The following is a 24,458-nucleotide window of genomic DNA, read 5'->3' as shown; positions in this document are numbered from 1 at the left end:
CAGTACAAGGTTGCTCCCTTCCCTTGGTACCTGGAATGTGCAGGCCAGACAGATGCAGCTGGTGCAGGGGACTCAGAGCCAGAGGGAAGCCCTGTTGCTGCCCTGGTAAATCAAATGAACCTGGCTGGGCAACAAGAGGGTGCCATGGGGGAGCCAATGTGGATGTTTCATGCCTGATGCCAGTGTCTTTTTGCCACTCTATTTCCCCCTCCTCCCTGCAAAGAATCTAGCTGAGCTCCCTGACTTCCAGTCACTCTCCCCTCCATGCAGCCACCTTGTCTCTACTTTGCCCCTTGCCTGGGTGACAGAAGCGCCGTAACTATTCAAGCATTTATGCAGTGCTGAATATGAGCCACAGAGCCTCACAAGTGCTTTGTGTGTCAAATGCTGAGGTCCAGTTCCCCCTTCCCAGGCAGAAGGTGAGTTTCAATAGCCACAGCTGGATTTAAACCAGTGACTTAGCGTTAGAGCCACCAGTGCCAGTTAGTCTGGGTCATGCTAAGCAGGCTGAGAGAAAGGGAGATATAGAAATCTTCAGTTGTGTAAAAAAATGGCTATTAAAAGGAAAGGACTGACAAGTTCTTTGTGAACTAGGTGAACAGGGCAGAAATCACGTTTCATATGCAGCAAAAGAGACTTCAGACATTAGGAACGATGTCATCTCAGCAAGAGCAGTGCAGCAGCAGGACAGATCTTCCAGGGAGGGCATGAAGTCTCCATCATTGGAGATTTATAAAAGCAGGATTGAGGGATAGCTCTCAAAGTTCATGCAGACCTGTTTTTCATTGCTCTGTGGGTCTGAAAGCTGAGTCTTGTTCTAGGTTTGCAAAATAGAATGTAAACTGGCCATTAAAATCCTGGCCTCTGTGTCCTGACTCCTGCTGGGACTCAGGCAGAGTATAGGTTGTGGTTAGTGTTCCCCTCTGCTAACTGCAGTCACGCCTGTCATATCTGTGCTGTACCTGGAAACCTCGATCAGGTTCTCATCAGGGTCTCGGAAGTAGATGGATGTTATCGGACCCATAGCACCAGTTCTGGCCACGGGACCTTCTTCAACCTTTACTCCGCAGGCCTGAGAGGAGATATAAAAGCCAGCATTTAATGCTTAAGGGAGTCTTATCAGAGAGTTGTGCACTCTTCCCCCAGCCCTGAAAACATGAGCTTTTGGATGACAAAATTCTGACATCCCCAAGGCACAGGCCCTAAAACTGTCACTTGAGAGGCTCTGGCTTCACACTCAGAAAATGCCAGGTCTCTTCAGACCACTGACAGAGTCTTCAATGGCAAGGCCAACCAAGCAGTGCTGCTGTCACTCCTCTGACTCTGGGTCATCCCATCCCACAGCACTGAAAAAGTGTCCAGCTCAGAACACACAATCAAGCTAGGCCGGACTGTGAGATCTTTGGGGAGAGAGATGAGGCTGAAAAATGTATTATGGAGGGCCAGCACTAATGGCCTGTCCTGACACAGTTAGACATGAACATCTGTATTGAGCACAGAAGATTTTGGCAGGCACTGAGCACTGCTATGCCTGTAATGAAAGGTCTGTGAGGCTCAGAAGATTTCTCCTGGATGGTTACATCTTGTCCTCCCTGAGACAACTCAGCTGATACCTCTCATCGCCACCTCACAGGGCCCTGATACTCGGCCTTGGGTCCTGGTGGAGGCACAGTGCACAGCACCTCTGCCATACTGCTAATTCTTGCAGGGAGGTCTTGCTCTTTTGTACCAGCCTTCTGCCCAGCACACACTGGCTTGCAAATATACCAGAACTAGTGCCTATTTTGCCAGATGTTGCAAAATAAAAGCTAAGAGATTCCTTTCCATGCACTTCTCAAATTTAACTCAGTGTCCTCTCTCTTACACTGTTCAGTTGCAGGCATTTCAGTAGAGCTTGATTTGTGCCCATAAAAGTACAATTGCAACTGAAGTTGCAGTTAAAGGCAAGTTCATTAGGTCTGCTTCCAGGCTGGCCCCTCAGCTCTCTCATTACAACCCCAGCTCGCACCACTATGTGCATGCTATACACCTTCCTCACCTTCAGGTGTTCGAGCAGCTGGTCCAGGGGGGTCTGTGTGATAAGACAGACATCTGCAGAACCAGGGACCGGGCATCGAGCCTTGGGTTCAAATTCCTTCCCAGCCTCATGGAGGTTAAACTTCTGGCAGCCAAAACACAAAGCTTTGCGGTTTCCCTGTCCCCAAAGAAAAGAAACAATGTCCTACAAGACTTCCTCACCTTGAAGTCTTCAGTATCCATTCACCTATGTAGTTCTAATACCTGGGGACTTGACTGTATCTTTGCTATCTTCTCTGGGCTCTCTCTGTGGCAACCCAAGATAAGAACTGACCTCTACAACATTTCCACTACATCTCTGGAGATGTGGAGTGACTCAAGAACGGTAGCATGAGACCTATAACCACGTGCAGCTACTCTTCCAGCCCATAACAATGCCAGTGTTCAGTTCTGGATACCCTCCAACCTGTCTGTGGGCAGCCACAAAAATAATGCAGCGATTGACACTGCAGAGAGAACAAATAAAAGATAGTGGGAAACGAGTGGGGAAGAAGGTTTTGGTGCCTCTTTTCTTTGCAGACCCTCAGGGAGATTTCTGCAGGCACATATGGCAGCTGAGTGCTGAGCCCCAGCAAAATGCAATACAGCAACCTGCCATATGTGCCCACCTGAAGAACAAAGAGGTGCTTCCTGTAGCCCTGGGAGGTGAGTGCAACTGCTTTACATAAACCTGGCAGGGCAGGGGAGAAGGAAATAAACTTGAGAGTTATAAAGGTGCAATGCAGACATTCAAAAGAGGTAAAGTGGTCTGAAATTTGGGCAAAGGATGGGTTGGGGCTGTCCTGAAAAGACTACCCATCTTTTCCTCTGTTTGTCAGTGACAATATCAAAACAAGAGCCTGTCAGACAGCATTAGAGGATTTATGGGTTTGAGGGTTCTCTTCCTTCGGTCCTGGCAACTATGTTTTTCAAGGAACCTCTCCTTCTTTTTCACTTTGACTCCTTCTGCAGTGTGGTTTGAACCTTTCCTTGACTCAGCTTGTTTCTCTTGAAACCCAGACCTTGACTGCCTACAGTTTGTGATGGTCATGCCATCCTCACCCCAAGGAGATGCCCCAAGAAGCGGTCAGAGGTCCACAGTGGCTGGCCACCAGCCCAGAACTGTGCTTTCAGGACTCCTAGGCCTAAGCCTCACCTGTACCCATGTTACCTTGAAAGTGACCACCTCCATGCCAAGGACTTTGGAATAAAATGTCACAGTGTCCTCAATGCTCTTCACAGTCAACACGAGGTGGTCCAGTCGCTGGATGAAACAAGGGGGTGGAGTCATGTGCTCCTCCTTCCAGGACATCATTATCTCTGGGATAGGAACCAGACCATGAAAATACAGAAGATGAAGTTTAGGAGCAACCAAACCCTCAGGGAGCTAGTCCAGGCAGCTGTGAACTGAACTGTGAATGGAGATCAAATGGATTTTCTTCTGTACTGCAGGTGGCACAAGTACAGAATCAATATATTCTCCTCCCTGGAAGGGCCTCAGACCCCAGTTCAGCTCTGGTGGGACTTGAGCATGCCAGAGCCCAGGGGCTGGGGCAGGCCCTGGAGCACCAGCTGGGTGGCTGAGCTGAGGACTGATGTCACTGAGATGCTGAGCTCGCAATGAATAAAAATCTGTGTGCACTAAGAATGGATGGTGTGTCTGACCCATCCCTCCAACCCTCATTGGTCTCCTCCCATCCTCCTTCACCTCCAAACGAAGGGCCAGAAGAGGGCATCAGGACTGAAGCAACAGTTTGGCATTCCCTTGGAAAAGGGCTGCATCTGGATCTCACAAGCAGGGAACAGAATCCCTGCCTGTGCCGATATAATGTAGCTGTAAAATACAGACTGTAAGATAAGGACTATGGCCCTGATCAAGAGGATGGGAATCTTGTCTCTGATGTGACTCTACTGTGGGACTGAGTCCAAGCTCTGCACAGGGCGAATGGCCAAGGGTTGTGGCTCTGGGACTGTGACATGGTAACTCAGTGCAGGGGCAGGGCAACAGCAGTGTGAGAGCAGCCTGAGGACGCTGGAAGACAGAGCTGATTTTTCAGGTTTGTTTTATAAGTTCTCAGGCCCAGGCACAGTCAATTTTATTAAGAGTGCTGTAAATATTTTAATGGTCTAACTGTAATATCTCAGCTTCACTGGGGGAGGGAGGACAAAAAATACCCCAGATGACTTTTATTCCCCATCTTCCCCCTCTGGGGACAAACACAGCAGGCAGGGGCTGGTGGGCAGATTTGAGGGGGAGAGAGGGAGGGAGGCAGGAGAGCCACCACAGAGAGACAACTCTCCTGGCCTTGCTATAGGATTGGTCCTAGCACATGGAAAACACATAAAATGCTGGGATGCAGCAGAGAGGAGCCCTTTTCTCCAGTGCTCACTGCTCCAGTGGGCTGTCAGAGATGCCACTGTTGCTGTAGGTGGCACTGGGAGGTGGGTTGGGAGACTGCTGTGCTGGGGCCTGCTGCTGGAGAAAGGACCAGCCCTGGGAACAGGCTGCTTAATCCCCAGGGTGCTGACAGCTCTCATTTCACTGAATCTGCAGGGAAAAGTCCATGCATCAACATTAGAGCTCCTAGGCTCTAGCCACACCAGATCAGGATCCCTTATGTATCCATCAACACACATTTAAAATAGGTTTAGGTTACTTCATTCAGCGGCAGCAGACCTTCCTGTTGTTCTCCAGAGTCTGGGAGCACCTTTGAATCAAGTTGTGAAAAGGAAATGGATTTGGCCCTGGTGGCCTGGTTAGTTTGTTGGGAGACTGAGAAGTCTTCATTCTATTTTTGTCTTGGTTTATTTTACCTTCAGAAAAACAGACTCTGGAAACTGTGGGCCTCTAACCAGGAAGGCTGTGACAAGCCTCTCACAAATGGAGTCAAGTTTCCTTCAAATCACTAACCGCTCTGTATTTACATGTATTTACTTCTCTGTTAAAAAGCCCAAATTCTGGGGTAAATGACGTACTACTGTTCTGAGACCTTCAACAAATTCTCCAATGACACCCCCATATAAGGGACACACAACACTCCTGTTGCCTCTCAGGGAAAACAAGCAGATAGAAAGTAAACCTTTTAACCCAGCTAAAAGTGACATCAATCAGAAAAAACAGCCCACAAAACCAACCCCTTTTTGCCCTTGCCATTCGCCTTCAAACTCCTGACTCAATAGCAAGCAGAGGGTGAGGCTGGTGCCAGAGATTCACGGAGCTTGTATCCAGCACCAGGGTATGTGGGACTCACTAGCCTGGATTTACAGTGTGTCTCCTAGCGTTTTCTCACATTTGGATTATTATCCTCTGGCATTGCACTGCTGCAACAGAGTGTATGGGAAATAGCTGCCAAGGAGAGATTTCAGAGCTCTGCTGACCCAAGAGTGAGGTCAGTGTAAAAGCAGGCACAGTTTCACCAGGGCAAAACATTCACCTCTTCCCTGCAGTCAGAGGCACTCACTTGGAGCAGGACCCCGCTGTCACCAAGCCAAGGCTGACATGCAGCACACCCCCGAATATCCCCTGTTATTGTTTGCACCAGTTAGGGAGAGAAGCTGTTAACAGAGGCAAAGAAAAGGCAGCGAAAAGGCACCCTTCCTCCTTGTCGCAGGTGGTGTTTGGTGTTCAACAGCTTCACCTCCGCACAACCCAGGCCTCCGTCCCTCTGCAAAACCCTACTGCTCTTCTGTAGGTGTTTGTCTCATCTGAAATACAAGGAAACACTCATCCAGGAAGTTTTACTGAGTGCTCTCTAGTTGCAGGGCCCTCATTTCACAGCCTGCAACTCCCACCTCCTGCCTAATAATCCTCCCAGCCTAACCCTCACTGCCCATGTGAATGTGTGAGCTTTGTGACCCCTTAGCAAACAACCACAGGGAAATCAGATTACAAAAGTAAACTGAGTACCTGCAAGCGGGAGAGACAGAGCAGCTGGGAAACCTGCTGTTGGAAAGAGCGTGCCAGGCCCTATGATTATCCACTTCCTGCTGCCCAGAGCTGAGCTGTGCTGGGAACAGCATCACAGACGTAAGGGGGGGGGGGGGGGAAGAGAGATAAGAAACAGGAGCTCTGAGCACTGTTTCCTGCAGAGGTGTACTTTGAACCGTGGAAGGACCTGAAAGTTCAATCAGACTGAGTTGCTTGAAAAATCCAGGATAAAGACCAGGGACAGTTTAACCATGTATCTTTCCCTCGCAAGGGAAAGCTGTATTAACGTGCTATATTAAAGCACGCTGTTGAGGCTGCTGCTCATTCTAGGGTGACTCACTGGTAAGAAGACAGCAAGGATGTCTCTAGAGAAGAGGACCTGAGGCAGCCAGCTGCAACAGGTTCCCTCCCCCAGCAGCTGGCCAGTGGGCCTGTTCTCCTCATTATCTCCAGGACCATTTTCTACCATGCAACATGCCAGTGTCATATTGCCCCACAAGACACTTGATGTCCCTGGGAGCACTGGCTTACAGTCCCATTCTGCAAAAAATGAATGAGCTACAGGCACCACACTAGCAAACCAAGCATGTAGCAAGAAGTAACAGCAAAAGAGCCTCAGAGCGGTGTTCACATTTCTGGACGTCAGAAAGGGAGTGGAGGGACAAGCTGGCATGTGCAAGGAGGTTCTCTGTGACCTGGGGCAAAGTTCAAGATTTTCTTCTTCTACAGAAAATAAACCTGAAAAAAAACAGAATGGAGTTTTGAAAGCTCTGAAGCTCTCCAGGCACTTGGCTCCAAGGCAATGAGTAGTTCAGGCTGAGGAAAAGCTGCTGGAGGAAGTGGTTCAAGGCTCAGGACATGCTGTGTTAAAAACATTCTGCACAAACCTTCTCCACCCAAACTGCCCACACTTCACATGGTATAGCAATACTTCAAATAAACTGAACATTTCCAATATGTGGAAATATCTGAAAATCAAGTACCCCAAAAGGACATCTTGGGAATTGTCAAAAAGCCTGTTTTGTACCTTTTTTGTGCAGTAAAAATTGATTTCCCCCCCTAATTTTCCAGGTCAGCCCACAGAATCCCTATTTCCCCCAGCCCTACTTCATGTGTTATTTCCTGTCTCTAACCATCTGCTGCCAACTAGTGATGGTGACAATGAATAGGTTAGATAAGCTAATCCTGGGACATGTAATAGCTCCCTTGTGCTTCAAGATCTCTGTGGGTTTGTCTACACTGGACAAGGCAGAGCTGAGAGGAAAATCCCCAGGAAGTACTGAGCAGGCTGCTGCGTGTGCAGTGCATACGCAGAGCTGAGTTAAAGACTGTTGCGCCCATTCTAGCCCTTCCCAAACCCCAGGAATAGGGCAGGATGATATCACACTTCTTAGGTCACAGCTTGGTGAGAGCCTGTTAGATTCACCTCCCAGAGTGGTTGTGTAGCACTCATACGCCTGCCCAGGCAGTTAATGTTTGGCTTCTTGTCCTGCTGCCTTTCTTGCAGTATTAGTGTGAGTAAAGCCCGCTTTTTCTCCAGTGTCCCTGCACTGAGGACACCTCATATCTCTGAGCTTCTCCTCCAACAAGCTGCCTACCCAGAGAGCAGGCTGGCAGGACACACGCTGGCTTGACAGGCACAAGGGGATGAAACGAATCTCCTTGTGTTGGCTCCATGCTGCACACGCACAACATCAGATTTCTGCACCCCTGTGAAGAGATCCAGATCCCCTCCAGGGGATCCCACTCCATCTCCTTCCTCACATGTTTGCAGCTTTCTACTCCTAGGACTCAGCCTGCATCCTTTGCTCTCCCCTCGCCGCACTGACATTGCACAGTTATCCAGTCTCCCTCTGGCATTTCCTGACCGGCTCTTACACAGGCCGCAGCACAGACTGGCAGATCCGCCAGACTCCCAGGTTTTAATCACAGGTATCACAGTACTTTGTGATGTCCCTTAGAGACCCTATTTCTCCAGTGAGGGGTTTACACTAGTTTCCATATGCGAAACAACAGAAAAAAAGATGCTTCAAACTCTCTAGATGGAGAGAGAAACATATAAAACTGGACTGAGGGCAATTACAGAAAACAGACCACATTTATTTTTGAAACCTGAGTAACAGACAGCCCACTCTTGCAGTTCCTTTCTGCCAGCTGGCCCAATTCAGGGCAAGCAGGACAGAGGACTGTTTGGCTCATGCTGCAGCTTCGTTTGAAGGAGTCTGTTGGTGTCTCTTCCTTCTGTCAGCCTCTGGTTTTCACAAGATTCGTAGGAACTGCCTGCCTCCATGATTTCTGCTCTCCTGTTCAGTTTAGATGACATGATCAAGAGATGCAATAGCTGCATAGCAGGGCTGGCAGACATGTGGCTAAACAAGCAGATGGGTGGCTGAAGCCTCATTCTCTTGTGAAAAATACTGATATCTTTTCTTTACTGAAACTCTCAAAGTTCTTTTCACAGATGTCAGTACCAGGACTATAGCCAGACAGCAGGACTTCTGCACAGTTTTTATGGCTTTGACACAACCTGTGCAAGTACTGCTGAGGAATAAATCCGTGACAAGTGGTAGCTTCTACCCTGTTTCTTTTACCCTTTTCTTCACAGCCAGGCATTCAGAATGACTATCTTTTCAGCTCAAGACCATCTTTGGAGGATTTCTCAGCTGGACTCCAGACCACTCCCTGGCCTGCTCTCCTGAGCTCTGAAATTGGATACAAGCAAATATTCCAGCAAGATAGTCAAGCGTCTCTCTCAGCAATACAAATCCAGTCCTGCGCTCATGAAATGACAAGGATTTCAGGAGAATAACCCATCTTGTCAAATGAAAAGCCATGTTCTTGTCCAAGGTCACTGGCAGTCCATCAATTCTCTGGCTTTTCCTCTGTTTGAATGCAAGCTGGCAGTGCACCCTTCACCTTTATTTATAAAGGTCAAACTCAAATGACCGCATTTTCTCCTGGCAGTGCCTGCATCAGCAAGCTTTTTATATGCCTTCTTTTTTCAGCATCTGGTATCTAAGAAAGTTGGTTTATAAACTCAGGGGCAAAGAATGTGCCAGCTTGTTGTGTCACTATAAAAGGATGAAAATGTGTTTGCTTAGACTTTTAACTCTGCCTGCAAGAGATAATTAAATTAACACTGGGAACTACTCACACCTTGTTCTCCCTTTGGTCTGCCTGTGTTCTGAGCGCAGAGACGAAGCAGCACGTATAACACCTAACTTCAAGGAAAGGGGTATGGTGAGGGAGTTTGATAGCCTTTCTCCCTTAGCAACATTTGCATTTTTGATTTGCCTATTTTTGGCATATACGCACAGCATCACCTTGGAACAATATCCAGAATGAACTTTTTCCCTCTCACCAGAAAAGTGCCTTCCTTCAGCCCATTTATGCACCTATAACCAGAGAAAATTGATCCTCAGCAGAAAATTGATTATCCAGATTGCATGCACCGAGGGAAGTCTGGGCCTTACTGTATTGAGGCTGAGCAATAGCTGAATGTCTTGTGTTAATTTGCATTGAGGTTCTGGTGCAAAGCTTGATTCCACTTCAGTGCTCATCTGAGGTGGAAATCAAAACTTCAAAACTTCAGCCAAAACTTTGGGTGAAAGAACAAGATCACTGAGGCCAGTCAGAGCCCTGAAGGCACTGACAAGCCTTAATAGCCCTGACCAGCCTCACTGGGGGCATCCACCCATACCCCTTGCCCGTAGGCCCAGGAGCCCCATTTCAGCTCAGCCCTGGGCCTGAACCTGCCTGAGCTATATTGGAGGAGTGATGATCTCCAGCTCAGCCACAGCCATGCCCTTCTTCGGGCTATGGATCCCACTGATCTGGACCCTGATCTGCAGACTGACTTCCTGGACTTCAGACCTGTCTCATCACTATGGACTTACTCAGTGGTCACTGGACTGTGTTGCCATCACCAGGCCTGATCCTGACTGTGATCAGCAGATTAAGCTCTCAGCTTGATCTTGGACCTGGTTCATCACCATGAATGTGCCAATCTGGATTCTTGGACTACCATCCCTGGGCCTGCCCTGCTCAGCCTGTGCAAGTACTGTGACACAGGGCCATGACTGGTGAGTCCCCTGCCCAGCTGGCTGTGTTATCGTGCTCACCTCATGGCTCCCTGTCCCTTAGGGAGCAGCTGGCCCTCCCTGTTCCCTAGCAAGGCCTGGCATGGTGGAGGTGTTCTCAAAGAGCTATGTTGAAAGACAGTCTGTTTCCAGCATCCTGGGTTTTACATCTGACCTTCACAGGCTCTCTGCCTCTCTTTTCCCACTACAGCTATGCCAATAAAGTTGGACCTGGACTTAGACCTTGGTCTGTGATTGCTCAGATTGCCTAGTGGTTAGTATTCTTTCTGGCCCTGTTAGGCCCGTGTCAGCTAGCACGGTTTGAGAGACAAGGACTATTTCCAAGCAGCAGTATGAGCAAGGCTACCCTGTTCTGGGGGGAAGAGAGATTAGCCTCATGGGAAGAAGCCACTTGGAAAAGGAGATTGGCCTCCAGTCTAGAGATTGGCCCCTAGCCTGCTTTGAGGTTTTAGGGGGTTCCACAATATCAGATCTGACAAAAATTTGATGAGTGCTTTCATTTGCATTAATTTTTACTTGTATTGAAACAAGGAGTTCAGGCTCTTCATTTTTTAAAGGCACGGCTATACTGGGTAGTAAATCTGACCCAAGACATCATCACAGGACATGAGAATTACACAAAGGCTGTATTTTCAACAACAAAAAGACATTAACAATTTGTGACATTGCTACAGGATGCTTCTTGAGAAAATGGTGTAAGAACAGGAAATTCCCTGAGAAATTATTTTGGACTCCTAGAACAGTAGAGCTTGTTCTACTCCAGTTTTCATTCAAGTAGATTTTTCCTCAGCTAAAAGCAATAAATACTGTGACATAAAATAACTCTGAACTTTCAGTTCTCTGTACTGAAGTGCTGGTGGAGTAGCCATGTATGTTCTGATATGCAGATATAATAACATTAGAAACACATTTAGGTGACTCAGTGCAAAGCACCTTCTTGTCTTAGCACAGACTCACTGTAAAATCTGAAAACAGTCAAAAAGGGAGAGAATTCTTGGAGATAAGATGGCCTTCACTGTTCAGCTGCACAGGACACCGGGAAGTGGTCTCCTGAAGAGGCACAGTATTGGCATTCACTTTGGCAGAAATTCAAGGTTTGGGGGTTTATTACTAGCTGCACAAAGGTTCCTTGGAAGGAGAAAGCTATGGCTTGGGTCTGGAAACTCTATTTCCCCAAGGAGGATCTAGTCTAAGACTGACAAGGCAAAGGCAATTTGGCATTAAGTTCAGGATGAGACCCCAGATATCAAATATTAGCCTGAGAAGGGGTTTGTGTTTGAGTTTTGCTCCTGAAAGGTGTAGCTGCAGGGGGTTCCCGAGCTACTCTCAACAGACATACATCCAGACAGGGCTGCTTTTACATGGTGGACAGAGTGATGGAGTTGAAGTAGCTCAGTAAGTCTTCCATGGTGAAGTCCATGGTGATCCCTGACCCTGCATAACAACGCTGGATGAGATCCTCAAACTCCTGGTACTGTCGTATGAACTCCTGTTCCATAGCATGCCACACCACCTGGGGAAAAACACACAGACCATTAGCTGTCTCCTTATCAGTCTGTGACAGCTATACGCAGATACTTATTGCAGAGAAAAGCAAGTCCAGCATACTCTGCCACACTAAAGTAAGACAGGCCAGAAGGAACACCTTTGGGCATCAGCAGGAGAAGATACACTGTGATATAGCTTAACTCCCTGGCTGGCTCCATGGTCATCCACACTGCATGGATGTTAGTTTATTCCTGGCCTCTTCTTTGGGTTGGACCAACCAGTTCTTCCTGAGGTGAAATCCTGAAGAGGTTTGGCCTGCCCTAGGGACTGTTTCTGTAGGTCGTATGAGACAGCAGACAAGGCCAAGCCACGTTTGTTGCCTCCAGCGCTATTCCACTGGGCCTGAGTGTGCCAAGAACCTTCCACATGCCATCCACCTATACACTAACACATACTCTGTTTCTCGCTCACCCTGATGGGCCACAAAGAAGATCTATGTTCTTTCAGGCACTTTGAACTCCATCACCACAAAAAGTAATAATTGGATCTTAGTGAAACCTCAGCTATGTGCTATACAGGGCAGTATTAGACCATGCTTTGGCGCTAACCTCAGTTTCTGCTGCCTGAAAGGAGAGTGGTTCAAGTCTTTGGGAAGGCAGCAGAGAAGTCACTGAGGAATGGGATGAGAGAATATTGACAGGAGGAAGAAGATGAAACATTTGGAAAGGTGAACAGAAACAACGGGTAGGAGGCTTCTTCCATATTTATTGCTTTGCAGCCCTGAACCCCCCAAAACATCAAAGCATTACACCCAGATGTAAGGCCCACATTGCAATTACCGGCAAAAGATTTTCCTCAGGGGAGAGATACTTGCGGATTTTCCTGTAGAGGGTCTCAAGGGCTCTTTTTACTTCCTTGCCAGGGTATTTTTCAATGACTTTCCTCAGCTCTTGCTTGCTGTAGGCCAGATGAAAGCTGACTTCCTCTTCTTTCACCCCCTGAGCTACACGGGCTTTCACACCTTCAAAGAAGTGCTAGAAAGGCAAAGAGACACTCACTAATGAGCTGCCCTAAAGTGGAGTCCCATGCAAGGGTTGAAACCTGACCCCTTTACTCAGTTCCCTTTCTATGACTAATTGAGCAGAAATCAGGTATTAGGGATTTCTTATTATCCTCTAGGAAAACAGGGACACTGTACAGTCCCAGCATGCTGTAGAGAACTTCCTCAGTTCTTTTTCCTCTCTGCTTCGCAAGAAGAATGTCTAAGGGTTGCAATATCATGGAACAATGTGACTGCTGAAACACCACTCATGTTTCTTGTTGCTTTATACAGCTTCACTCACTAGAGAGGGTTCAGAGCAAGTGTCAGGGGAATCCCAGAATCTGCAAAAGTGCAAAGCAGAACCCAAGTTTTCTCAGTTCTTCCAGGATATTGTAAGAAAGCAGAAAAGGATAGTCCATAGGGAGGAATTTCAAAAGTCACATATATCCCACCTCAAGCATGGCTGACACATCTCAGAGCCCAGGGATACGCCAAACCCCAAAGAGAAATAGACCAGGGTAAATGTGTCTCAGACAGTTTTCAGGAAAGTACCAGCAGTGAAGCTCCACAAAAAGCTCAGTGCTGACACGATACAGTTTTTTCTTCATGAGCTTTTCCAGGCACAGTATCAGAATCTGTCAAGCTGGAAGGGACCTTGGAAGGTCTCTAGTCCAACCTCCTGCTAAAAGCAGGATCAATACTGGATTCGGACCAGGTTGCTCAGGGCTTTTGTTCAGTAGGTTTTTAAAACTTCCAAGTGGAAGTCTGTTCTAATGCTTTATTATCCTCATAGTGATTATTTTTCCTTATATTTAGTTGGAACCTTCCTTGTTTCAATTTACGATTGTTGTGCCCCATTATCCTATCATGCACCTCAGTAATGGGCCTGGCTCTGTCCTCCCATTAATCTCCTCCTAGATATGGGAAGGGCTGCTGTTAGGTCCTCCCATAGCTGTTTCTTCTCCAGGCTGAACAAGTCCAGCTCCCTGAGTCAAGTTCAGGGACAAGTGCTCCAGCCCCCGACTATTTTGGTGGACCTCTGCTGAACTTGCTCCAGTTTATCAACATCTTTCTTGTCACAGTTGGGCACAATATTGCAGATGTGGTCTAATGCAGACTGAATAAAGGGGAACCTACTGGCCTCTGTCCTGTTCATACAGCACAGTAAATTGTGTGTTGTTCTGGGTATCTCTACTGCATTTTGCATTGGAGAAATATCCTAAATCTCAAGGATTTTCAGGGAAAAAGAGGTTCCTAAATGTATGAGCTCTTTTTAAAATTAGAAGTGGGCTCCTATATTACTTAGGCACTTTTGCAATTTTTCTTCACATTAGTGAACTGAGCTCAGACTTGAAGAGCTACATGGGATGCAAGACAAGACCATGTCAGGACTCTGGAAATCCTTGAGCAGAGTACAATGAAAGTGCCCTCATTTGTTAGTCACTTTGTTTTGTTGTCAGCAATAAAATTAAACTTTCCCTCACATAGGAAGGATTTGAAGCTGTTAATATAGGCAGGGCTGAAGGCAGCATAAGACACTGAACTGCTCTTCCAGTCAAACCTGCAAGATGTTTGACAGCAAAGACCGGAAACAAATCAAAAGTGGTAGGCCTATAAAGGATTCAAGCTGAACTCAGATTTTATTAGATGTTTTTTGGCCAATGAGCACATAGGCAAGGAGCAGAATTAGCAGGGGTCTCCAGAGCAGCCATCAACCTGGGAGGAATGTGAATGCCTGTTTGAGTTGGCAAAGCCAGATGCTTTGAGTTCAGTTAACAAAGCAGCCACTTGGAAAGCCTAAAGCTGTGTTAGATTTATTAGCCCAAGCAGCAATACAAAAAGAACTAGCATCTGACAGACACAGACATGCAACCAGAAAGTAAAGGGGTTTGAACAGGTCCTCAAAACTCCACATTGAGGCTATAAGTCACACAGGTAGATCTGAGCCTGTAACAACGTCTAAGGCAACATAGTCCTGTTCTTACACAGGGAGCTGGGTCTATGCTATACCAAAAAAAAAAAAAAAAAAAAAAGGACTAAGTGATCAGAGGAGGTGCAGAAACATTTGGGAAGTGACAGTGCACTAATAAAATAACCTCAAATAGGATTTGGGGAAGGGTGAGGGAAAGGAGATATGGGGATGTTCTAACACCAGTTAGAATCCAGCACCCTTATTTACACTGAGCAATGTATTATGGCTTGGAAGTGAATCCACACCCTAACTGGAATTCAGTTCAAATTTTTTTTTTGCCCACAAATCGGAACAAGAAACAGTGATAAAAAGTCATGGATGAATTGGATGAATCAAAACCAAAAGGAAGCAGGTTTAATCACATCTGAATCCAGATCAGAATGGAACCAGAAATCATTCCACTTCCATTCCCCTTCTGAACTGCAGAAAGTATCCCAGTGAGAGTAACAGGGTGACAACCAGACAGAAGTTTTGCTCCATGAAAGCGTTCAGCCTTAAGTAACCTAGGGTGCTGGGGAAAACAGCTAAAACTTGTCTGGCATCACTGCCTACACTACTCTTCCGTGAGGTGTCTGAATCTAGTACAACAGGGTTATTTGCAGTTTGTCCCATCTTCATCCTGGGGTGTTGTTTTCACTGCTAAAGGTCAGAAGCTCTCCTGTTCTCAGGCTGAAGTGCAGTGATTCTGCACGGGAAAAGACTGTTTCGTTCAGCCAGAGTCTGCAGAAAAAGCTATGATGGAGCCACTGCATACAGGATTGTAGTCAGCAGGGCTGAAAGGGTGTTTGAGGGGACCCCAGAGCAAGACAAACTCTACCTTAAATATTCCTGGCAGACATGTGCCTACCTTGTTCCTAAAAAACAACAATGGGGATTCCACAGTTTCACAGTTCTCCAGGTAGTCTGTCCTTAGACAGGCTTACCGTGAATAGTTGTTCTTGATGTCTAACAAAATCTCCCTTGGCATTACTTGATAATGTGATTTCCTGTCCTATCCATCATGGTCACAGAAAAGGATTTGTTCCCTCAATCTTGCAACAGTCTGTTATATATTTTAAAATTATCATATCATCTCTAGCTTATCTCTGTTGGAGACCACCTCCACTCCTTAGGTCATGTTTTCTAAATTTCTTCTACAGGAACCTTTAGATTATAATTTCTCCACTCCAGACTTTGTTCAGTGGGTTCATAATTTCTGGAAGTGCATGCCCTTTGAGACCCAAGAAGAGGTGCTGGACAAGGTCAGTTTGTACTGTACTCACATTGAGTTTCTCCAGTGGCTGGCCCAGGTACTTGATGACATATTTCTCCAAGTGCTGAGTATACCTTTGCTTGGCTTCTCTTTTTTTGCCTTCCAGGCAGTGTATTTTCTTTTGGCACAGGAAACAGTGAATGTGGTGGAAATTTTCCATCATGATCATATCTGTATTGGCCTTGAGGTTTGCCGAGGACAGACTATTGACTTAAAAAAGAGGAACAAATCAAGCGGGGAAAGAGGAAAGTCCAGGCTGGGTCAGGAGAGACATGAGATGAAGAGACTGTCAGACATTGGCTGACAGTAGAAATCTTTATCAAGAGTTCAGGTCACCCTCACCACACATTGTTTAGCTCTCCAACCACCTTGCCTTGCAGAGGAAGATACAGGTTTTGGATTTATGACACTTAACACCTGTTTACACAAAAGGGTGCAGAGACATCTAAGTTCACTCCAGCCCTGTCCAAATCTGTTTCTGAACTGAAAGCCAGAGAAGCATGTCAATGTGGTATTCATGCAGCCTTACTAGCACAGACATAGCTCACCACACTGCCAGCTACATGCCAGCTGGTCTGGAGAGGGCTAGAGCTTGAGTAGCTCATTGTGCATGCAGAACAGAGACAGCCTCCATCACTGTAAACATGTGATTAGACTGTCTTATTTGAACTGTCTGAGTTCTTCCAATACCAGAGGGAATAACTATCCGTTATGCAAATACTAATCCCCATTCATTAGCTTGATTTCCCATCTCACCTGCTTTGCTGTAAACATTCCTGGAGCCTGGAGGGGCCTGTATATACTAATTTTTGAGCTGCTACTCCGGGGGTCACCCCAAGCTCAACTGCAGGCAGGAGCCAGCTTTCTGCACTACCTAGTGATCTGCAGTTCAGAGGCTTGGAGTTGTTACTTCTACAGCACCTCAGGTCCTCTCCAGGCTGGAAAGCAGGGCCCCTGCACTGAAAATCAGCTATGAACTCCATGGAACTATGTGACAACACAGAAGTCTACTGAAATATACCTGCCTTGCTCTCCCAAGCCCTCCCTTTCTCCTGGAAGGCTTTGGTGTTTTCAGGGGAATTGCTTTTCTGCTGTTATTGCTCCTGAGGTGGCTATGCTTGTAAGAAGCGACTCATCTGTTGTCAGGAGCCATATTTTCCAGAACACCCCAGCTGGAGTCAGTTACATGCAGCTCTGTGCTGCACTTGATGCAGAGAAGGGGAGGAGGAAAGGGTATCTATGTGAAACTACTCCACGGGAACAAGAAGAGCTCTTGTCTGTGACTGTATTTGTATCTCAGACAGATATGGACATGAATGAAAACCTGGGGAGAGATTTTATATCATAGTTTTAAAATATCAGAATTTTCTTGACAAAACAAAGTTCTGTATTTCATGTGACTCTCATTGCAACAGTTCAATTCAGACCTAGACCTGTCTTTCAGTGTGTATGCGTAACAGAAAAAGACAAATCCTTGATCTGCCCAGCCCATCTGGGAAAGGAGAGACTGAGATTAGCTTCAAAGCAAAGCACATCTATCTCAGCCCTCTGTTACAACTGGAATCATCCCACTGTAGACAGACACCATGCACCCAGCATGCTGTGGTACTTGTCTGATATTCTTAGACCCCTGCTTAGTGAAGGCAATTTAAGCTTCAGGCAGTGATCAGGAGCCAGACAGCCTGCACAGAGCCTGCTCCTGTGGCTCAGCTGATTAGTGGTAACTCCTTAAGTTGCAGCAACACTGTTGCCTGACTGAACTTGTATGTCCAGACTTCAGTCTTTGTACTCACTGCTGCTGAAGACGCTGCCGGCCAGTCTGACATGTGCTTTGTCCAGCTCGCCTCTCCGCTGAGCTGACCTGAACACTTCCTCTGAGAAATTCACAAACTCCTCAAAGCGGCTCACGAATGGCAGAATCCCACCTTTCATCTTGCTGGTCACCTTTGCCTCCTCGATCTCTTTGCACAAGGCCCCCTGGCAGTGGTACACAAAAACAACACTCTCATGACCAGGGCAGCCCCAGCCTCATTTTGCAGCATGGTAGGACACATGCCGGAAAGCAATTAGACCCTGTATAAGAACATTGCTGAACCCTAACCTCTGATCTTCAAAAAGACAGTGTTTGTGGCACTTGGGGACAAATTGGCACTGCAAGTTGAAATAATCAGTTCAGTACTACTTCTCCCATTTACAGCTCTGGGCCTAGAGCAACAGTCTCTCTTTTCATGCATGTCTGCAGGAAGATATATGAGCTTCCTTGCTTGAGGCTGGACATGAAGTAAAACTAGCTGCTCTGCTGGAGTTAGCACATCTGGTCTCCTGGGCTGTTTGGTTCTTTGCTCAGATACAGTGCTGCAGTCTCCCCACACAAACATCCACAGCCCCTAGGCCAGAGGTATTCACTATCGCCACTTCCAGCACTCCTCAGACAGGTTTATGAACAGACTTGCTGCTCCAAGTCTTGGCTCAAATGCCCTTGCTGTCAACACGTGACTTCCCTTGTCTTCAATGAACTTGAGACCAGGGTCCCCTGCCACTTCTGGCAGGATCTCAGTTCTCACACACTTCCCTCCCTGCAGCCCAGTCCTCGACTATTCCCTGCTGCACCACATGAGAACAGAAGAGCTTGGCTCTGACCATTTGACCTTCTTGTCACAGCTCCCACAGTCTCCCAGCATTGTGAATGGAAAAAAAAAAACCCTTCAGTTTGACCATCCCGATGAGTCAGGAATGATGAGGTAAAGAGCACATGACGCTTAGGTTTATTGTGCCCTACTTTCCTCACACTGGTGTCAACATTGATTCAATGAGGTTCTAGTCCTCCCAAAATCAGAGAGCCAGACCCCTGCCTCATATATACCAGCACCACCTTCAGTAGGTGTAGTAACTTATGTTAGAATAGGAGTTTAGATGATCCTAGAGGAAGACAAACATTACTCCGGACTACTTGGGCTTATTCCTACTGATAATGGGACACTCACAACGCATTTGTTGAAGCTGCTCTTGGCCAGGAGTAGCATGTTGCCCAGAACAGTGTTGAGGAAGGATGAGGGGAGAGATGAGGAAGAGCCCCACATTTCAAAGACGGAGTCATTCAAGGTAACCAAGACCTGCAAGCAGCTGAATGGGTGGACTTTATTGCAAACATCTAGAAAGCCTCTCAGCTCTGGTTCCAGGGAACTGAAGATCTCACTTAGCAGTTGGGTTGTAGGCTCATCTAGTCTAAAAAAAGTAAGCCGTTAAATGAGGAGGAGCACTGGCACCGTGGCCAGCTGGAGCAAACATGGGTGAGTTTAGAGAAGAGAGAATCAAAGCCTTCTCTATCACAGTACAGCCTGTTTACACTTGGGTCATCTTTCTGCTCTTCACTGTCTCTGCTTGGGTGGTTGTGAACTCATCCTCCAGCAGGAGGACAGGTTAGCCATGGAGTCAAGCTGCTCAGCTCCCTCCGATGTAAGCTTGCTTGAGCTGTTTTTTTGGTGGAAGAGTAGTCTGCTGGTAAAAGCAGTTTTACCAACACTGAAACACTTCACAGGGTTGAACTGGTTTTGGTGACATTTTCACCAAGAGAAAAGTAAAGTACAAATAAAAGTCCTTGTTTCACTTCAAAACTGGTGAAACTTTTCATTTCAATAAAGTGCAAATGTTTTGCTTTGATTTTCTGTGAAAGTCAATATTACTATTCAAAATATAATAGTATATATCATATAGAACTATAGAGAGTATATATAATAGAATATATATCATATAGTATTCATGCATATATGAAATGTACAGTATATATGCTATACTGTCTGTACTATTCTTTATGTAGTTGTTATTATCGAACTTTTCCTGTTTTGCCATCCAAATGACATTTCAGTGTTTTTATGCTGACTTTTTTTTTAAAGGTTCTGTTCCATAAAATATTTTCACTTTATCACATTGATAATAAGGAACTAAAACTGATCAAACATAGGACTTTCTCATGAGACGTAAATCTCACTTGCTGATCCACCCTGAAGCAGAGCCGCTGTACTGAGAAGAGGCAGAACCAGGAGGTTCTGCTCAGCCTCTCTGCATGCCCAGCTAAGATGTCTCCTGGTTATGGCTGTCCAGGGCACAAAACTTGGGACCGTATAACTGAAATCTGGATGATGGAGAGTGGGGGGAGGGAGGGAGGGAGGGGAAAAGTCCCTCCATCAGTTCCTCAGCCAGTCCCTATAGGACACTCCAGGCTATGCCCTTGTTAGAGCAGTAAGCTATCCCTGATTCCCCACATACTGGCTCCGAGGCTTGGTGCAAGGAGGGTCCTCTGGAGATGCCGTGCTTTCTCCTCCCTTAGTGGCAGACACCTGAAAGAAAGAATGGGATGGAAAATATGATTCATTTGCCAAGATTTGTGCTCTCCCCCAGAAAGAAGAACTTTAGATCTGCATTTCATGACAGCAGAAATAATGCTGCCTCATATTGCAGGCCCATGTTCAGTGCTTGGGTACATGCTGACAGAGATCCTGTGATTTTGCTGGAGCCATTGATTAAGTCCAATGCAATTATCCTTTACCCTCAGGAAGCTGTGTTTTTTTATCCTTCCCCCTTACTGACTCCTGACACTTAACACTGACTGTTGCTAGAAGACAAGAGCCCAGAACATCTCAGATATCTGATACTGGTAAGCAGCTCCCACATTGTGCCTGCTGAGTTTTGTATCAGTCAGGTGGGAGGACTTTCTAATGGGACTGGAGAGGACACAATCCTCATACTTACCTCCAGCACCTCCAGGTCTGCAGCATCCTGGCTTAGCAGAAAGAATTTCTCAATGAACCACTGTTCTGCAGTGCAAAGGGGTTGCAGCTCTTTCAGCACCTGCTCCAACATCTGCTCAGAAACCATTGGGCACATTAGAAACCCCTTCAAGCACACATTGAGGACACTGGAGTAGATGTCCGTGTCCACCTGAAATGAAGTCTAAGCCACTGTGAGGAAAGATGCCAGCAGCACAAAACATATATGCTTCTGCTCCAGATATGAAGCACTAAAGAAAGGACTGTGGGGTGGCTTGCAACACTGTGCACAGCCTCTGTGGGACACGTGAACCATTTAGTAAATCTCAGCTCCTTACTTTGACGACGTTGCCTCTGTTCGGTATGTCGTCCTGGCCCTCTCTGCTCTCAGGGAGGCTTAATCGAGATTGTGGTTTGCTCCCAGTCACCATTGGCTTATCTAAGACTTCCTGTAGACCTGGAACAGGCACAGTAATTTGGTAGGCATATGAACATCTCTGTTCCTCTTGGTCTCTCCAGATGCTCTGATAATGTTAATGGATTTACATGGTTTTTTATTCCTGATCTTATGTGTGAATTGGCCTTTTTGTGTCAGATTTTCATCAGATTCAGATATGCAGGGGATAGAGGCTTTGTTCTCATTTTTAAATCTACTTTCTCCTCTGGTTTTCATTCTTTCACTTGTTACCTTTTTGATTGTTTTCCCTGACTGTGACACTTACCCCTTTCCTATTCAATGCTTAATACAAACTCTCAAGAGCCAGGGAATGAAAAAATCTATGGTGATAAGAGCATAAGTGAGTTTCAGGAAAAAATGTTTGTTGCTTTGTTTTTTATGGCAGATTGATATTAAACAAAATCCCTGAAAGGGAGGGTTGGCTTTTCTCAAAAAAATTGCTTTTTAAACTCATAAATACTCATTTGGAAATTAATACACTTTTTAAACATTAGGAGTTTTTACCACAGCATTTCTACTGGCTGGCTGGCTTCAGCTGAAAAGTTGAAAATATTCTTTGAAATTTGCATTAAAAAATACCATTATATCACTGGAAAGTTCAGTGAGGAAATATCCCTATCATTTTCTGATTCATTTTAAAAATTTGTATCATTCCACTAACTTTAGAGGTCCTTGGTGACTCAAGCCATCTTTCCATTTCCTGTAACATCTGAAACATCCTTGTTAGAGTTACTACCTTCAGGGATTTTACCTTTGGAAAGGTTTTGTGGGATATTCTACATGATGAGCAGGGATGAGAGATGACAGACAACTTTGCTCATCACCTCAGTCTTGCAAAAAAACCCAAGAAAATTAATTATCTGCTTCATAATCTTCTTTGCATGCTTTGCAATGGGATATGATGAATAAGTAATATTTTTCTTATTGGGAAGTGGAAAAAAACAGGAAAAATTATCTCCCTGCAGCAAACAGGAATAAATTTTTCAAGGCTGTAAATTTCAGCTTGGAAAAGGGAATGAGGAGAAAAAAATATTGACTTGCAATTAATTGTAAATGGTTTGGGGTTTGCATTCTAAACTCTCCCATAATAAATAAACAAGCAAACTTTCAAATCTACAGGTAGTATATTTAGAACTGATCAACATTAACAATACTTTATGAGGCACAGAAGCAACCTTAAAAAAATCACTGGCACAGTAATGAGTAGAAAGAAACAGGCATTGAGAACTAGAGTAAGCCTATGTTTTTAAAACAAGGACGAGAAATGTTATTAGCCTGTCATATGAGGCACGTGTCCTTGTGGCCTGGGTTTCATTCATTAGGCAGTTCACCCTGGAGAAGGACAAGTGAAAGAGAGCACTTAGATGGGTAAATTGTCTTTTCCTGCAAAATAAACCTAAGACAGGTCCTAACGGAGACTAGGAAGGAGCTGGCCTTTGATAGCTTTACTGACGAGCAACGCAAACCACCGTACATCCAGATCAGACTCAGCACCTGAAACGCACAGGCAAACTCATCTGAGCAGAGCTAACTGCATTGCTCAGGGGAGCAGTTCATTTGCAGGAAAATGTAATTAGTTTGACAAAAAATCAGTATTTGGTGAACTTCCTACCTGTCTCAGACCTCTCCTTATACCAAGGAGCAAAGGATGCTGCCCGCACACCCACTAATTAACGTTAGTCCTATCTCAGGGCCCCATACAAGACCACAGCCTCACTAGCCTTACCTGCCTACCCTGACGCTAATGAAGGGAATCCTACTGCACACTCATCCTTGCTGTGGGAGCAACACCAGCCTCAGCCTTGGACCTTGTAGTGTGAACCCTGAAGCCCCAAACCCTACCCCTAGCCTGAAAAGCCCTAAGGGTCCCTGAGTCGTTTCTATCACAGGTAGCAGGTCTCAGCTTTCAAACCTGATCAAGAAGCCATGTAAGCTCCAGTGATCACCCCAGCCAGGAAGATCTGTGAGCCCAAGTGTAGCCCAGAAAAAAACATCAAGACCAGACCCAGACCCAAAAGCCCAGCCCCATCCCTGTCCCAGGAGCCTTTCCAGGCCTCTGCTTTGGCACTAAACTCCCTCAGCCAGTAAGCGCCGCATGTTCCAGCACCACTCCTACTAGTCCTCTTCTTAATGCCTGCAGCAAATTTAGTGCAGTGCTTCTGAGAATGTGGAGACAGAGCAATACGCTGAGGTGCTGCAACAGGCACCCTGCATCAGCTAGGTCAGCAGTTGAACTTAAGACTTGCACCTTTGGTCAGTACACAAAGTGCAAGTAGGGAGATGGCAGAGCAGGGAAGTGACTTCCCACTTTGGGGTAATTTATAAGTGGGTAATAACAGGTTTAGAGCCATTGAAATGGCCTTCCATCACTGCAGTTGGTTTCACAGAGACTGAATTTTATCCCAGGATTTTAATTACTCCCTTTTTTATGGGAGCCACATAGACATGAAAGAAAAATAGACAAAGCACTAAAAGGAAATCACTGGTTTAACATTTACCAAAAGAGGATTAGGCAGACTTGCTGCAACACATGTCTTTCACTATCTTTTTTATTTTTAACAAGTCTGTTTTCATAAAGGGACTCTTTAATAGCCAAGCCATCTCTGCACCTGCAATGTTCCTGCATTTTAATAGCTTTCTGAGCGAACCCAGCTGTGCTTTGGCAAAGAGACAAATTTTGTGGGTTTTTTTTCCTATTACCCAGCAGAATTAAAGTCCCTTGCTCAGAGCCCATCAATTACTTTGCCAGCCAGGAACGAGGGCCTCTTTATCCTACATACAGTCTTTGTTATTTCCTTTTATTTAAATAAAAGCATGTACCCTTCCTCAGGAAATGGAACCTGATCATATTATTTTATAAACCATGGATCACAGTTTGCTTCCCCACTGCTAATTCCCAGGGCTTGCTTGCTGCCAGCACAGTTATTAGTGCTTATCAGGAATTCCTATTTTTAAGCAAGAAAGAGCACATTTCCCCAGGAAGTGCTGTGTCCAGGCATCAGGGGGTCCGGAGAGGAACATTGCCTTTTTATCTACTTGGTTTACACAATGTGACAGGTGAGCCAAACCAGAAGCCCATCTCTGCTGGGCCGAGTGCAGAAACCACATCGTGAATCTGTCTCCTTACTGGTGAGGCACAAAACAGCTTGCATCGAGTTATGCAACCTGCTGGAAGCAAATTGGTTCTGACTAGAATATCTCCTCAGCACTTTCTAGGGGACACTGAGGGAACACTATCTTGCAGGCAGACGGGGCGAGGAGCCGTGCAGCCTGGCAGGATGACAAAGTACTGATTACAGTGATAAAAGCAGGCTAGGACTTTGGAGTCCTTGGTTGTAACCCCAGCTTTGCCACAGGCTGCCAGCACAATATTAGATGTATCAGCCGTGGGCCCAGCT

At 46.0% G+C, this 24,458-nt stretch overlaps 2 protein-coding genes across 2 annotated transcripts in view; both read right to left on the bottom strand.

Moving 5' to 3' along the window:
- Window positions 1-482: 482 nt before the first annotated feature.
- Window positions 483-6,006, bottom strand: GLOD5 (glyoxalase domain containing 5). Its single transcript, XM_067304044.1, has 4 exons — window positions 5,963-6,006; window positions 3,227-3,375; window positions 2,039-2,194; window positions 483-1,072 (listed from the first exon to the last, which is right to left on the bottom strand). The coding sequence occupies exons 2-4, from the start codon at window positions 3,368-3,370 to the stop codon at window positions 911-913; spliced, it is 462 nt and encodes a 153-aa protein (XP_067160145.1). The 5' UTR covers window positions 3,371-3,375; window positions 5,963-6,006; the 3' UTR covers window positions 483-910.
- A 4,830-nt stretch (window positions 6,007-10,836) lies between these two features.
- Window positions 10,837-24,458, bottom strand: part of LOC106489840 (exocyst complex component 1-like) — a 43,083-nt gene continuing 29,461 nt past the window's right edge. The window contains exons 11-18 of the mRNA XM_013949100.2: window positions 20,942-21,060; window positions 20,587-20,697; window positions 20,104-20,174; window positions 18,822-19,062; window positions 17,631-17,814; window positions 15,848-16,047; window positions 12,411-12,605; window positions 10,837-11,596 (exon numbers count right to left, since the gene is read on the bottom strand). Coding sequence (XP_013804554.1) covers window positions 11,441-11,596; window positions 12,411-12,605; window positions 15,848-16,047; window positions 17,631-17,814; window positions 18,822-19,062; window positions 20,104-20,174; window positions 20,587-20,697; window positions 20,942-21,060 — 1,277 coding nt within the window. The 3' untranslated portion in view covers window positions 10,837-11,440. The remainder of the gene's footprint in view (window positions 11,597-12,410; window positions 12,606-15,847; window positions 16,048-17,630; window positions 17,815-18,821; window positions 19,063-20,103; window positions 20,175-20,586; window positions 20,698-20,941; window positions 21,061-24,458) is intronic.

Source organism: Apteryx mantelli, chromosome 13, assembly GCF_036417845.1.
Source record: "Apteryx mantelli isolate bAptMan1 chromosome 13, bAptMan1.hap1, whole genome shotgun sequence".
Lineage (NCBI taxonomy): Eukaryota > Metazoa > Chordata > Aves > Apterygiformes > Apterygidae > Apteryx > Apteryx mantelli.
The sequence above is the reverse complement of the archived record's forward strand: the minus strand, read 5'-3'. Positions and strand labels throughout refer to the sequence as shown.